The sequence below is a fragment of the Pterocles gutturalis genome, unplaced genomic scaffold (genome assembly GCF_000699245.1).
Source record: "Pterocles gutturalis isolate BGI_N339 unplaced genomic scaffold, ASM69924v1 scaffold2518, whole genome shotgun sequence".
Taxonomy (NCBI): Eukaryota; Metazoa; Chordata; class Aves; order Pterocliformes; family Pteroclidae; genus Pterocles; species Pterocles gutturalis.
The window spans coordinates 37,528-50,790 of record NW_010122686.1 but is presented as its reverse complement, the minus strand read 5'-3'; the positions used below and the strand labels follow the sequence as shown (position 1 = coordinate 50,790).

Genomic DNA, 13,263 nt, shown 5'->3' with positions numbered 1-13,263 from the left:
TCTGTAAAGCTAAACAAAGTCTGCTTTCCTGAGGCGAACCTGCACTTTTGGTCTCTCTCGCACCTCATCATCTTGGTGAGAAAGGAAGAGGGAAAAGTGGTTAGGTGGGGGAATGGTTAGTTCACATCAGTCGCTAATAGTCCTTTACATTTTTACTCAGGACTAAATGGCAAGCAAATGGACTGAAGTGCCGGGTTCGATCGCCTAAGAGGAGAAACTCTGCTGAGGATAACCCACAGGGAATCTGTTGGGTATCTCAGTCATCTCAGACTCTTCCCTGATATGGAACAAAGCGAAGGTGAACAGGAATCCCAGCCAGAGAGTCATGTGGATAGCAAGAGCAGCGTGAAATCCTTGCCTGGGGGAGCGGCCCGTGTCAAGCTAGAGATAAAAAAACATGCAGTCACGGATGACTATAAACTCTCCAAACGGGTGCTAGGGTTAGGAATCAACGGCAAAGTATTGGAGTGTTTCAACAAGGAGACAGGCCAGAAATGTGCTTTGAAGGTATGTAGGCTTTTTCTTTTCTTCCTTGTTTATGGTTTGGAGGCCAGAGTTCACTTCCAAAGCCACATAAAAGCTACTTTTTCTGTTGCTTACATTTCACATAGAGTGCTGAGTGCAAAAATTGAATATGTGGAGACATTTGCTCTTACTTACAATGTTGTAGTCCAAACTTGAGTCTTTTCCAGAATATTCTGTGTGACTTTCCAAAGAATGTTATCAGCTGTGAAATTCTTGCGTTCATATTTAAAAGACAAAAAAGCGGGGGAGAGAACCATGGCTTTCTTGGTGTGTTCTGTCAGAAAGCTTGCTAGATTTTGAATGAACGTATTATGCAATACTTGGGAAGGAAACTATTTTGGATCTTGTGCAATTAAATAGGCCTAAAGTGGGAAGTATTTAAATGTTCATTGATCTTAAGGCTTTCCTCCCTTTGAAGACTTTTCTTAAGGGGCATTTCTAGTTGTTTGCTCACTTATTCTCCTCTTTATTTTTGCTATCCGGTTACAGAAGGGTATTACCTGGGAAAGCACTGATTACACCACTATTGGCAAGTAAATTCAGTAGATATTCATGGTGATAAGTACCACTTAAAGAAATGAAGCAATAACCATTCATTAGAGAACATAAAGCTTACCTACCTTTTGCTCTGCAGCTTTTAAACTTGAAGATTTCCCTGATGCTTTTTTAAACCACATCCCTAGAAAAAAGCAGCTCAAATGAGAACTGGGATGTTCCTGTATGGTAAGACTGAAAACCAGCTGGGGTAATTGTCATGAGGATTACTTAAGAACTTTACTGAGTCCTTGCTGGTGTTTATCTGATTAGTTGGGATATCTAGAAGGCTTTCAGGTGCACTTCCTTTTCTTAAACCTCACACTCCGTGTTTGCTGGCAGCAGGACAAATCTGCTAGTGGTCAGCTGGAAGGCCTGCCAAGGTCTGGATGTGGTTTTACCAAACTATAACTGCTGTCCCCAGCAAAGCCTTCGCACTTTGATCGAGCAGACTGGAAATATCTCGTAGCTTTGTGTATTGAAAAAAATTTTAATAGAGGAACTAGAAAAAGCTTATAATACAATAACATGCTGATTAATTCACATGTTTCCAACACTCTCATTTTCTTTATCACACAGATTTTTGTATTAGCTTCATGTAGCTGACTCACAGAAGTTCATCATGGCGAAAGTGGAGGTTTTGGCAAACAGACTGGAAGCACTGGGGTTTTGTGTCTGCACAGGGGAGAGTCAGGTTTTTACAGCTCTGAGGTGATCTGTTAATCAGATCCTTCTGAAATCCTATCAACATTAATTTCTATACTTAGCATACTGTGATGAAGGATAATAGTTAATACTGAAGCTGTTCTGCTGTTTCTGAAGAGTTTAGTGGCTTTGTTGCTGATTGTATGCCATTCATACTTCAAAGGTTTTGTAGTCATGAGGGCTGGAAACATTTTAAAATAGAAGTTGCCATTCCAAAGCACAATTTTGTAGCTTTAGAATCAAATAAAAAATATATTCCTATGGATACTAGCATCTGTAAAATATTTTTAAAATTCAGTGCTCAGAGTTGGGGAAGGGGAGAAGAGAGGTAAAGCTGCTGTGCCCTGACAGAACGTCCTCTGCCTCATGGGGGAGGAGGAACCTATAGTAGATCGTCTAATACCAGTTTGTGTTCAGCACTGAGTTGGATGATTTTTCCGAACTTTTAAAATATATTAAGGACCAAAGCACCCCTCCCCTTCCCAAACTGGAGTGTTGTCAGGAATGGCTAATATATCACTGAAATTATGTTATATATGTGTCATCCTGCCCCCCCTTCTTTCCTTCCCCAGCTGTGGAATGTGTGCACTTTTCTTCTGAAAGGGTCAGAAATATTAAGATGTTTATGAGTTCTCTAGGGAGTTTAAATGGCAGATAATAGTTTGCTGCTTTCATGTATGTATTTCTCATAGTTATGAGTTTAAGTGCTGAATAAAAAGTTAAATATGCAATTAAGTAAAACTGCCAGCAGCCCAGAGAGAATCCACTGTTCTCTCCAAAGATGGTCTAATGAGCAGATTATCCAACTAGGAAGGATAAAAATTGTGCTTGTTTAATTGGCAAGAATAGAAAGATATTTTCCTAGCCCTGAAGATGTTTGAAAGGATGGAAGTATTCAGAGGAAGTTCTTCCATTGTTTCTCCTGAAACTTGAACTGGGCCATGGAAGTCCCAAGCCTGCTCCAGATGAGACTTCGGAGCAAACCATTCAGTCAAAGCAGTTATGCAAAAGGGACAAGAAACTTGGAGGAAAAAAAAAAAGTTCAGGAACAGCTTCGGTGCAGAACTATCTGTCAAGGGACAACAGGGCCTTGGTGTTTCTGCCTTGCCACTGCTCACACTTCCTAGGTGTGTTATCATTCACTCACAGGAGTAGAAAGTGGAGGCTGATGAAGCTGTCAAAGAAAAAAACCAACTGGTCTGACTGGTAAAGAGAAATGTAAAGATTGAATTGCAAGTTGAACAGGAAAAAAGGGATGCTGGGTAGATTTTTTTTCTGGAGGTTGCTTGTGCAGTATCCATTAAGGTCTACATATATTTGTGGACAAATACTTCAGGCATGAGTGTGCTCACAGGGAAAGGAAAACATCACTCCTGCTGCTGAAGATAAAGCGTAATAGTCTGTTCCCCTTCGCACCAAACTTGCCCATTAAAGCAGCTTCTGACTTGGCAGATGGCGCTGCTTTCTGCCTGCAGGTTTTCTTTATCGGGAGGAAAGCCAGCACAGCCAGAATCTGGATAGAAATTACTCAATGGAAGGATTTTAACTGAGCTACTCAAAAGGAAAGGGCTTGAACAGGCAGAAACATTCAGCCCCTGAGCCTTGTGTCAGTCAAGCGCTACATACTGTAATTGGGAGGTCCCTGTTGTTGTCTTTAGTCTGTGTCCATAATTGGAACTAGTTAAAATTTCACTAATCATTTTAGAGTGGGAAAACACAAGACATCCTCTCAGAGATACTGCAGGGCTTTGGTTATTTTCCTCAAATATTATGTGGCTTAGTTTACTCCGCTTGGCGTTGTGATTTGCTACATGCTTTTACAATGTGCGGTCAGCTTTGTTTCTGTTCGATTGAAATGCCACACGCATTGCTGTCCTGCTCCAGCAAATCTGATCTGGTTACTCACTTAGACGCTTAATGACATTTTGGCTGAACAGCAGTGTTTCCTTGTAGTGAGAACTGGGGGATTTAGAAAAGAAGAAGCATAAACAAAACTGCTGTGCAGGACTGTGGCCTTCTAGAAGGCAGCTATGTTTTGTTCTTTCTCTCCCTTGCAAATAGAAAACCTTCTCAGATCTCTTTCCATAGTTGATCCAGAAATAGCAATCAAGTGAAGTCTAGTCACTCTTCTATTTTTATTTCTTTGCCAGCCTGCCCCCTTCTGTTCACTTTACCTTTTGGGGCTAAAATTTAACCTCTACTCCTTTAACACTGTCATCAACCTGAGTGTTCTCAGCTGTTTTTCACACTCCTCCCTGCTTTTAGGGAGAGGAGGAGACCAAAACAGCTGACTACCTGTGAGGATAAATGTGGATTCCTGGGACTTGCCTCCCATTAAAAAAAACACCCAATTGTACACTTCCTTGATCTTTCTTTCTTTTTTCCTCACTTTTTTTTCCTTTTTTTTTTTTTTTTTTTTTTGGCACAAATTCTTTCTAAGTGGTGTCAAAATAGTATTTCAAAGCATTTGATGACCTACTTTATTCTTGTGAAACATGGTAGAAAGGGCTCAGACAGGATTGGGATCAAGAGAGCTAGGGAGTGTTCTGCTGGGGTATGGGTTTTGTCTTTATCTGTAGCTTCAGGATTTTTGTGGATGTTTCATATGTAAAAACATTGTTACATTGTTATGTGTCGCTGGCATGCTGTTCATCTTGAGTAAACAGATGTTGCTTCTTTCTGGCAGAAAAGGAAGGACAATTCCAGCATAGTAGCAAAACAAAGGCTCTTGGAACTTGAGGAAAACAAAGTACATCGGTTATGAGTGTATTGGTACTTTTGATAGAACTCTCCCAAATAACAATATAGCAGCTGTAAAGTGCTTCTCCCCTAAGCACTGTGCATATGTGCCATATACTGCAGCTGCCTTCCAGTCATCTGAGATTTCTGGGTTAAGGCAGAGCACATGTGAATGGACCTGCTAGTTCATAGGTCTTATTGTCTAGAATAAATAGTGAGTTAAGCCATGACTTGCCTCATGGAAAATCTCCTGTCCTGCTAAGTGTCAGCAATCAGTGTATGTAACTTGCTGGTTTGAAGACAAATAGGTGAAGCTCGAATGTTAAATAAAGCAAGAAGCAAACACAAAAATGGACAGGCTCCTTGCCTTTTAGATTTAAGGAACTTTTGGTGAATGATTAAATGATAAACATAGAGTAGGAGGCTCTACTGTTACCCATAAGAGTATTAGCATAACTTTGTGCTCAGAAGGAAGGAAAGAAGGTAATGGAGAAAGAAATTTTGCAAAATATAATTCCTAAAATTGTTCTTGGAAACCACACATAGGGCTATATCGAGAACGTTGTTCTGCTTTCCAAAGTGAAGTCACTGGAGAAAGATAGTAATTCTGCATCACCTTCATTTAGTCTGGAGCTACATTTCTACCTCTCACTCAATCTTAATGTTTCTGATTAGGTTAAATAATACTAATCATATAAGCTAATTGCTGGATAGTCTGTTTTCAGTTAATATACCTACCCTGAAGTCAGGTCATGGTTGCTCATAAATGGGAGACTGTACAGTCCAAAATATTTGTTTTGCAAGTTATCTAAATAGCTGGTACTTGTAAAACACCCCATTTATTGCCTGAAATAAGAGGATGATCAAGGAAAAGAATGCAGCAGTGGAGAAGGCAATGCGTACAGTGAAAGTGACGGTTATTTTGGGCTGATGATTGACTGTAGAATAGGAAATGTTAACAAGCTTCTTAGATGCTATAGATCACATTTTTAGAAGAGAAGAAAATTATACCACATCAGGAATGAAACATTTCAACACTTTTAGAATAACGAAGAATAATGTTGTACTTAGCTAGAACTCTGTTGGGAATTCAGGGAAACCAAGTGTAATTATTGGTTAGGTTTTGTGCAGGATGAAGGAGCTCTTGCTTTACTGAATTGATTGTATGTTTCAGGAGGAAATTCTCACTTTCTAGTGAAGTATTCTGTAGCTCCCTCATACCTACGATGTTTCCTGCAGCCTATTTATACTGGTTTATTTCATGCTACAGTAAATTCAGTGTCAGTAATACAGCTGAGTATGAGTAATAAAGTCCAGGAGCTATGTGTTGTAGATCAAAGCCAGATACAATGTAGAATGAATATGAGTTCAGAAAAGTTCTAGTTAAAAGGCAGCCCCCAGTGTATGGAGGAGTACCTAAAATATGGATAGCGTGAGACTGGTCCTTGAATTTTATCCTTCAGTACCCATCTTGGTAAGTATGACGTAAATATGCATAAAATACCTAAAATAACATTCAGTCGATTAAAAAGTGGGTCGTTTCTACTGCTACCAGAATTTTTTTTAAACCAATGAGTCATTCAAGACCTGAGTCTTTCAGCACTTTGTACATATTTGGGCCAGAATGGCACCTTCCAGAGTGTCAGTTGGACTAGTTAATTTAAAACAGGTGGACTTTATCAATTTACTTGGCTGGTCGTCTCCTTATTTGAAGTACAGCAAATAATTAAAAAAAAAAAAAAAAGAGGGCTTGGTCTGAAATAATAAAACCATGTGTAGTAAATTCTTAACTAGGTTTTGTGGCAGGTCATTAAACCTATAAAGTGCAAACAGAAAGGCAAATGCTATAAATCATTAAGTCATCTTGGAAAAACAAAACTATGTTGATACAACTTTGCACCTTCTGTGTTCTCTTCCAGTCTACTAGCACGCTGGCACAAGTTATACCCGAGCTGTGTAGCTGCAAAACTTGGGAAGGTCAAGGTTTGTTCGCCTACCTTCACTCAGGTTCAAAGATCTGAGAGAGTATTATAGTTACTTGTCTTATTTCAACTGCGAGGAAGGTGCTTAAGGGGAGAGCACGTGTGCGTATCAGTCAGACATGACTGATCACTTGACACTCTTTGGACTAGAATACCCTTCTCTTTGCCTCTCCCTCCTCCCTTTAGAGTCTAAATCCTCCTATTCCATTTAACTAAAGTAAAACCTCGCTGATTCATGCTAGCTGGGAGTCTCGTTACGGATAACTGGATTTTGCAAATCAGCTTTAGTGCAAGGGAACAATAAGCAAGAATTTTAAAGATCATTTACAAGACAGGTGTCCTTCAGCCTTATTTACTTATGGTAATACCATCTAGAGAGATGCCCAGACTTGAAAAACCTGATAACGTCTTCTATAATTTGGGAAGAATCAGGGCCCCACCTGAATGTCACAGCTCACACATCTTTTTTTTCCTTAGTATATTTTTCTCTGCCTGTGGTAGCACTCTGTGTAAGAGCAGCTTGGTCTGAGAATAAATGACTTCTCATGGTAGCTTGCTGCCAGTTAAGTCTCAACAGAAAAAAGAGATTATCTTCATGTTGTGATAAATTCATGGGAAGCATAGAGAAGGAAGATGTCACTGTCATTGGGAGCAAGAGCCAATGTGAATAAGTTAATAGATGAATCTCTTGCATATAAAGACTGTTTTGTGCTAATATCTTAAACTGTATACAGTGATTATTTTTTCTTAAAAAAGATACAATCATTGATTTATTTACATAATCAGATCCAAGATTTTGCATCCCTAAGTGTTTTTGCAGTTAGTATTTGCCTGACCCTGAAAAGCTCCCATTTCTCCTATGAAGTGCGTGTTTCCTTGTTACAGAATATTTTCCATATTAATTATGTCTGTAGAACACCAAACTTTAGGATTGTGTGTAATGTTCTAATAGCAACAGTACAGCTGCCTGCATAGCTGTGAACTGTTTGCATTGTGGCTCTTACACTCTAAGAAGACGTGGCGACATTCATGAAAAGGAGAGGGGCAGAGATGTAGCTGGTGTTGGAGGTGGAGAGTAGAGGACCTGTTTGCTTAATTGGAAAACCGTGAGAACTTCCTTCCATCATCACCAGTGAAAGCTGGTGGTGCAGTCTGTCTGGATTAGGGTGTATAAACTGCATGGATTGTGGCATTTTACACAGACTTCTTAGGTACTTAAGATGATTCAAAGCTCAGTAAATGAGATTAAGCTATAACACTCCAGCGTTTTAATACCTCGGGAGTGAAGGGGGAGAGAATTCTTGCTCAGCATGTACATCACGCATGGCTTCCTAGTTCCTGAATCTTTGTAGTATATGGCATTTGCACTGAAGCTTTCATGGTCTGTTTTAAGAGAAAAATATTAAATTTGTGTAAAATTAATTTCTTCCAGAAAAATTTGCTTGCTGAACTTACTTAAAAAAACCTAAAACAAACCACCACAAATGTGCCATCTTTAGGAGTAATTTCAGATGTTCTAGCTAAGGAGCCAATCTTATTAAAGTTGCACTATTCACAGATCTTAAGTCCTGCCAGTTCAAACTCTGGCTTTTATCCATGGGCTTTTTCCCAGGATTTTTTTTTTTCTTGGATACTCTTGTAAGTATGCTGGCTTCCAAGTAACAGGCCCTAAGGCAGCTCCCGGGATCTGAGTCAGTTTAGGACTGAGGACAGATTTATTAACTCCGTTGTAAGGGGAGAGCTCAGAAAAAAACTTTTTTTGTTGGTTTTTTTTTTTTGAATGGCACTTCTAGAATATATAAACTGTTTGGAAATGGCAGGGTGTGGAGTGAGTCATGCTCATCATCCAGTGAACTTTCTTGTGTGGTGAAGTTTTGGCTGGGGTGAGTAGTTTGCCTAGGTGTGAATCAGCGGCAAGCCCTTATGAAAGCACTTGAGTAGCGATTCCTAGCTGCGGTTGGTTTCTGTTACACTGTGGGGTGGATTTGGGTTCTGTCTTTGTTTTCAGAGGAGACCAGTTAAAAACTGGATAGGGAGCAGCTGCCTCGCACACCTGTGTTCTACATGGGACTCTTGTGTACTACTTACCTGCCATAAAAAATCTGCGATACATTTCAGGGATGAAGAGTCCTTAAAATCCTGTTTGCAGTGCCACAAGGCCTGGCGTTGGGGACTGCCATAGCTGCCAGTGTTCTCCTCACCTGTAGTTCTAATGATGAGAAATACTATCCTTCACTTGCTTCATTTTTAACCGAAAATGTATTTATTTATTTTTTGTTGTAAAGGATTAATTTCTCTCAGGGCCTTATTCCATTTTCCCGCATGTTGCTTTTAGTCAATGTGACTTTGTCAAAAGCAGCCTGGTTTCCACAGCAACGGCGTTGTTAACACCAAAGATGTCAGTGCTGAAGGTAGGGAGGGGAGGGGGCTGCATTTTCTGGCTCGGCTGCCCCACCACGGTAGAGGCCCATGCTGCAGCCATGCTACAGTACAACGTCTCCATTGTCTTTGTGAAGAGTAAAAGCCTTTCATTTTGTTCTACTCTTCCCTTTCCGATCAATTTACAGTCAAAATTTGACACTTGGGAGGGTGACAGGGCTTAATGGTTCCTTGATGCTTAGACGCTTCCTGTTCTTTCAAGCCCTCTGTTCTGAAGGGCACTGCTCTGTCATCTGCTTTTTAAAGAGCTTCTGTGAACAAAATGGCACTTGCACACATGCAAAACCTCTAGCAATAAGTTTGTGATAAAGGAGAGCAGAGCGCTGTTCTTTTTGACCCATGTTCAGTGTCTGCTTATGAAAGATAACATGAAAAATGATCAGTCCTTTTACCTTGCCCAGTAATGTGAAACCTGCTCCAATTAAACCTGCTTGGATGGATTTTCTGAGGCACCCATCCCTGTAGGGTGGAAGCCAAGGCTTGCTCCTATTGACCTTAGAAAACTGCATTGTTTAAAAGTATTTTCTAATACGTAGTTAACCTGTGAAGTTCATTGCCTCAGGAGCTGAGTGGTAGTGATGCTGTGAAGACCTTGAGAGAAAAAAAAAACGCTTCTCCGAGTATTGCAAATGTGAAGAAAAACCCAATAGTTTCAATATACTGTACAAATTTGGCTGTGGTCTTCTAGATCCTGTTGTTACAACTTATAATTACAAAACTGTCAGGATAAATAAAGAAACTTTGAGCTTCAGAAGGCATCTTATTGCTTGTCTTGTGTTAAGAGTATTGCTGCTGCAGGTGTGACATCTCCTCCTGTCCATGGAGAGGGAGGTGGACCTTTGCTCTCAGCTTTGCACATGACTGTAGCTCTGAGTAATGCCTGTGACTTGCATAATAGTTTCAGTAAGGGTGTGTCTTCCTGGGCAAGTTGTTCTTGTCTAAACTAGGGTGTAAACATAAAGTGAAATAGATTTTTCACAGTGTCTATTGATATTTAGAACCTCTTTTTTTTTTTTTTTTTTTTTCTTGTGAAGGGCGGGGCAGGAAAGCACTTTTACCAGTCTTGGCCCATGGAAATACAAACAGTATGATGTTGTTGAAACGTCTTTTCAGACACTTGATGCCGCTTTTTCTTCACCTTTAATAGAAATTATGGTAAAAAGCAACTACTGAGGACAGTTAAAACCAGAAGCTGAAACCGCAGAGAAATGAGACGTGAATGCCTTAAACTGTCTCAAATACACGATGAAATCATGTATCCAAATGCAGATACGGTTTTAATTCAATTGTGGATGCTTATTAATGGCTTCTAAAGATTAAGCTTTGTATCTGCAACTTCGAATAGCATTGCATCCACTTTTGATAGCTGCTGTATTCTTACTGTTTGTTTCTGTCACTTTCTTAACAAGTATCTGGCTCTGCATTGGAGTTCATGGAACATGAGGCATTCTTACAGAGGGCAAAATCTCTGGATAGCTGTGTCTTGTCTGCTGGAATTAGGTGTTTTGCCAGGTTTATCAGATTTGGTTGGGTGTTTTTTCAGTTTGTTCTCGTTATGTTTGGAAACCTACAAAGCAGCATCTCCCAGGATTTCCAGCACCAGGGAAGCAGACTGACAAAGTGAGTGTGGTGGATGAGGAAAGGTCAATTAATTTAGAAACAGTCTCAGGTCTGGTGGATTGGTATCAAGTGGAATTTTCCTCCAGTCTCTCAGCTGTGTAATAGCTTTTTCCTGTTGCTCAGATGCTGTGATTAAAGGCCTCTTGAAGGCAGAGGGAGTGTGAAAGTGACTTTTGGTTCCAGTTGCATTTCAGAAGCCCTGATTGCCAGGCACGCCTCTATTTTGGCAGTTGAGTGTGACTCCCTTGACTTGGGCTGGGGCTATATGCCTGTTACTGTTGAAAAATGGGACATGACACTCAAGATCTACAAAAAGTAACCACTTACTGCAGCAGGGAGGAGGAGAAAACAGCAGTATACATTATTGATAAAAGACTTTATACAAGAGCAATTAATTCTGAGCCTTTCCCACCTCTCTGCTGTCTGAATCACTGTTGTGGAGGTGTGAGGGAGGGTGAGTGACTGCAGTGTTGTGTGTTTGTGCACAAAAGCCAAGTCTCATGGGGGAAATAGGGAGAAAGTTCTCACAAGTGTTGGTTCAATAAAACATCTAACATGGCAATAATAATTTTTTGTTAAATCAAAATACCCCAAACTTGTTCTTGGTATCTATGACAATCTTGATTTTTGGCAATATGAGCTAATAACTGTGTAGGACTGTTTAAATTAAAAACTAAAGCAGGAGTTTGCCTGCATCCTACAAGCAAAGGAGCATGTTTCACAGGAGGGCAGTTGTGGAGAAGGAGAATGGTTTGAGCTTGGAGCCTGGGCAGATTTAGTGTGAGAAAGGGCTGTGTGGCAGTCATCTGAGGACAGGATGGGAAAGCATCCATGATACTGCTGGGTGTGGAGTTTCTCACATGTCACCTTTCCCATCTATCCTAAGCATCAAAGGTCATGAGGACATTGGTGTTCTCTGTTTTTGTTTGTGTAAACCTTCTAAACTTGAATGTCTGAGTCCATTCAGTGTGTTACGACTTTGTTGTGTGCTGAACAACTGTTTTCTAACACAACTCATGTGTTCCAGATATGATTTCTTCATCTCTGTTTCTTGAGGATGCTCTGACTCGGCAGACCAATGTGGTAATTTCTGTCTTTTAAAATGGATATACTGACCTGCATTTGAACAAGCTAAAATAGGGGTGATTTGGTAGGGTAAGGTATTGTTAATATCACTGCTAGTCACCAACTTCTCATGTTCACAACACGCCACCTTCATCACTGAGGAACATTGTACTCTTTTATATTAAAAATGAATAACACTAATGTGTTCCATCTTCACTTGTTTTCCTGCTGTGTAGGGGATTACCGGTGGACAACTGCAAGTCATCACTCCCTACTGTATGTGCACAAGAGCATTAAGTGCTTATTCTCTTTGGCTGAGATTAGCACTGTTAATATATTATTATTATGAATCAAGGTTCTGTTTTATGATTGCTTCTTATTACGCAAAGGTTCCTCATCTTCTCTGAAGGATGATATCTTTCAAATCTCCCTAGTACGTTAGGGTTTTTTAATAAGAGAGTTGACCAGAGTAGAGCTCCCGCAATTTCAACGACTTAACTTGAAATAATTCAAAGGAGGAATGACTTTTCTAATGTGGTGACTCTACTGAGAAATCAGGCTGCGCTGAGTTGTCTTTCATACCACGCTTAATCTAAATCTGCAAATTATTAGTCTAAATACCTTATACCTTTGGACTGTAGCCAGTCTTTAGATTCCTATGCACATTTTGTTGCACGATCATACGAAATCTTGGCTGATGTTTTGCATTTCAGCTTGCATCTACATAATGTGATTGGTGTCCCTGCTACAAAACTCATGGGGATTTCTTTTCTATTTGCTTTTTTAAAATGAGTTAATTAAATTTATAAAACATTTTTCCTAAACAAACAAATAGAATCCTCTGCAGATTCTGAGCTGTGTGTTAGTGTGTACTGGTCACTAATTACTGCCACTGAGACATCAGGAGGAACCATCTCCCTCCCAGTTGTATGACTAATGACCTTTAATGGTTTGTAGCTGACTGCTTGTTTTGTAGGGAATATTTATAGGGAGCCCAGAATCAGTATTCCTGGGGCCTCTGACATCCTCCTCCATGCTTGGGAGAACTTCATCTGCAAATACTCGTGGTTTTGTGCTTTCATTCAGTTTATTCCGTGCCTTTTAACTTTTTTCTTCTGTATAATTAGGGCAGAAGTTGATTCCCTCCTCTTCCACCCCCACCTTTTTCTGCTATTCATTCTCTGGGAGGATTACATTTTAACTGCTGAATGTCAGTAAATGTCAATTTTTCCTTCCACCTCAAAACTTCCATTTTATTATTAAAAGTTATATGAGGGGAAAGTAATCAGTGAGACATCGCTCTTTGCATTTTTTCCCTTCTTCTTCTCTCAGGTTCATTTAGCATTCAATAAATAGAAACTGTACTTCCAAAGTATGATTAAATTTGCTGTTAATATTTTTCCAAAGTACTAAATTTGGATTTTTCAGTATCTATTTTTTTTCATTTAATAGGGCATACATTGAAGAAGAAAAAAGTAAAATTGCTATGAAAATAAAACAAGTATTTGAATTTGAACCTTTTCTGAGACCGAGTAGAAGTGTATTATCTCTCTACTCTGCTTTTTCTTTACAGTTTGTATGCTCCTCAGTTAGTTTTTTAAGTTTTCTGATTTATTGGGTTTTTTACTAGTTGTACAGAAATGTAAGCTCTGGT

General features: G+C 39.7%; 1 protein-coding gene across 1 annotated transcript in view; it reads left to right on the top strand.

Annotated features, from left to right (window-relative positions):
- Positions 1–282: 282 nt before the first annotated feature.
- The window catches only part of MAPKAPK3 (mitogen-activated protein kinase-activated protein kinase 3), a 47,744-nt gene continuing 34,763 nt past the window's right edge, over positions 283–13,263 (top strand). The window contains exon 1 of the mRNA XM_010077579.1: positions 283–507. Coding sequence (XP_010075881.1) covers positions 283–507 — 225 coding nt within the window. The remainder of the gene's footprint in view (positions 508–13,263) is intronic.